Source organism: Austrofundulus limnaeus, unplaced genomic scaffold (genome assembly GCF_001266775.1).
Source record: "Austrofundulus limnaeus strain Quisiro unplaced genomic scaffold, Austrofundulus_limnaeus-1.0 Scaffold89, whole genome shotgun sequence".
NCBI classification, from domain to species: Eukaryota; Metazoa; Chordata; class Actinopteri; order Cyprinodontiformes; family Rivulidae; genus Austrofundulus; species Austrofundulus limnaeus.
Window position 1 is genome coordinate 1,634,220 of NW_013952491.1, and position 2,343 is coordinate 1,636,562.

A 2,343-nucleotide genomic window follows, 5' to 3' on the forward strand; every position below is an offset into this window, starting at 1 on the left:
CTTTTAACAAAATATAACTGGATGTTTAAAGGCAACATTTTTTATGAGCCTTATAAATAAGCTGCAAAATATTATAATCAACCAACTCATAAAATTTAAATAATTTCAATTTAGAAAATAATATATTCGATTGGTGACTGTAATGTTTTCTGGTGATAATTCTTACTGCTTTTTTCTGTAAAATAAAAATAGGATTTGTGATTGTTGACTTCAACACAGTAAATCAAGTGTGGAACAATTATTGTATTATAAACTATAAACAGAGCTTTATCATTGAATAACTCCCTTACTTTATACAGTACTCCAACAGATTTAGCTATTTTTGTTCTTAAGTAATTCACATGAGCTCTCCATGTCAGCCCTTCATCAATGATAACGCCCAAAAACTTTATCTCACTGACTCTTCTAATCTCAACACCGTCAACTTTAAATGGAAAATCTATATTTCCTTTTTATTACAAAATATCATGTAATTAGTTTTATCCAAGTTTAGCGACAATTTGTTAAGTTTAAACCATGTTTATATTTTTACAAATTCTTTTTGTATCCTTTCCAACATCCGTTCAATATCCATGACCAAACAAAAAAAATGTGTCATCAGCAAACAGAACACATTTAAACAACCCTGACACATTTACTAAATCATTTACATACAAAATAAACAGCTTTGGTCCAAGTATAGAACCCTGAGGAACTCCACGTGATATTACTGAGTTCAGATCTTATATCATTTATTTGAACAAACTGTTTCCTATTTTTCAAATAAATAATTTCCCACTGCAGTGCTGGTCCTCTGATACTATATTTATTTAGCTTTTCAAGAAGAAATGTGTGATCATTTGTGTCAAAAGCTTTCCTTAAATCAACAAAAACACTAACACAGTACTGTTTTTGGTAAACAGCAGTTATCTGTTCAATCAATTCCATAAAAGCCATTTATGTCAAATTGTTAGCTCTAAAACCATACTGTTACTTAAAATATTTTGTTTATTAATAAATTTGTCTAATCTGTTAAATAATTTCTCTAAAATCTTTGAAAACTAAGGTAACAAGGATATTGGTCTGTAATTATCGAACATAAAATTTTCACCATTCTTGAAAAGAGGGATTATTTTAGCTATTTATTATTATAGTTACATTATTAGCTTCAGCTCTGGTCAGCTCACATTGAGCTAAATCAGATCAAATCTGCTGACTTCTGTTCACTATGTTGTCACAATGTACAGTGATGGTAAATCCAGACTCTTAGCTTCTACAGTAGGTTTGCCACTACCTCCAGTAGTTTTATACACCTCCATGCTCAGACTGTAGTTTGATAATAAACAGGGAAGAGGGCGTGGCTTCCAGCTGGGAGTGGGAGGGACTAAGATGGATTCAAAGAACGTGGGAAAATGAATTTGTACTTAATCATTAACATTGAGTTATAAAATTATTTTACATTTTCTAAAAAAATATTTGTACTTTTGACCTTGCATGACATAAAACTATCTCACATGTGTCATCACCCAGTCATAATCTCTAAAAATTACAAAATACATATAAAAACATTAACTGTGACATCTGAGACCACGCGTTCTCACTACATAAACTATTAAATAAACATTGGAACTGTGTGTTTTCAGTTCTGTGTGACCTCATGTGGATCTTTAGGAGCTGCTGTGTTTTTTACAGCTAAACTATTTTCTCCTGTGTGAATTTTCATGTGGGAGTTTACATTTGACTTTCGGCTAAATATTTGACCACAAACTTCACAGGGAAACTGTTTGTCTCCTGTGTGGACTCTCATGTGTAAGTTCAAACTTGGCTTATGACAAAACTTGTGTCCACAGATATCACAATGAAAAGGTTTGTCTCCTGTGTGGATTCTCGTGTGCGATTTTAAACCTGACTTATGTTTAAATCTGTGTCCACAAACATCACAAGGAAACGGTTTGTCTCCTGAGTGGATTTTAATGTGTGAGTTCAAACTTGACTTTTGTGTAAATCTGTGTCCACAAACATCACAAGGAAACGGTTTGTCTCCAGTGTGACATCTCATGTGGGTGTTTTTATAGGACTTTCGGCTGAATCTTTGTCCACAAACATGACAGGTAAATGCTTTGTCTCCTGTGTGGATTGTCACATGTGAGAGTAAATTGGCCTTTTGTCTAAAGCTTTGTCCACAAACATCACAAGGATACGGTTTGTCTCCAGTGTGAATTCTCATGTGGGCATCTTTATAAGACTTTCGGCTGAATCTTTTTCCACAGATATCACAAAGAAATGGTTTGTCTCCAGTGTGAATTCTCATGTGTAAGATTAAACTTGATTTATGACTAAATTGTTTTCCACAAACATCACAAG

At 33.0% G+C, this 2,343-nt stretch overlaps 1 protein-coding gene across 1 annotated transcript in view; it reads right to left on the bottom strand.

The window, feature by feature from the left end:
• Positions 1-422: 422 nt before the first annotated feature.
• The window catches only part of LOC106520172 (gastrula zinc finger protein XlCGF57.1), a gene marked incomplete at its 5' end in the record, with an annotated part of 5,388 nt that continues 3,467 nt past the window's right edge, over positions 423-2,343 (bottom strand). Inside the window, one exon of the mRNA XM_014012138.1 lies at positions 423-2,342. Within this exon, the coding sequence (XP_013867592.1) occupies positions 1,619-2,342 (724 nt within the window). The remainder of the gene's footprint in view (position 2,343) is intronic.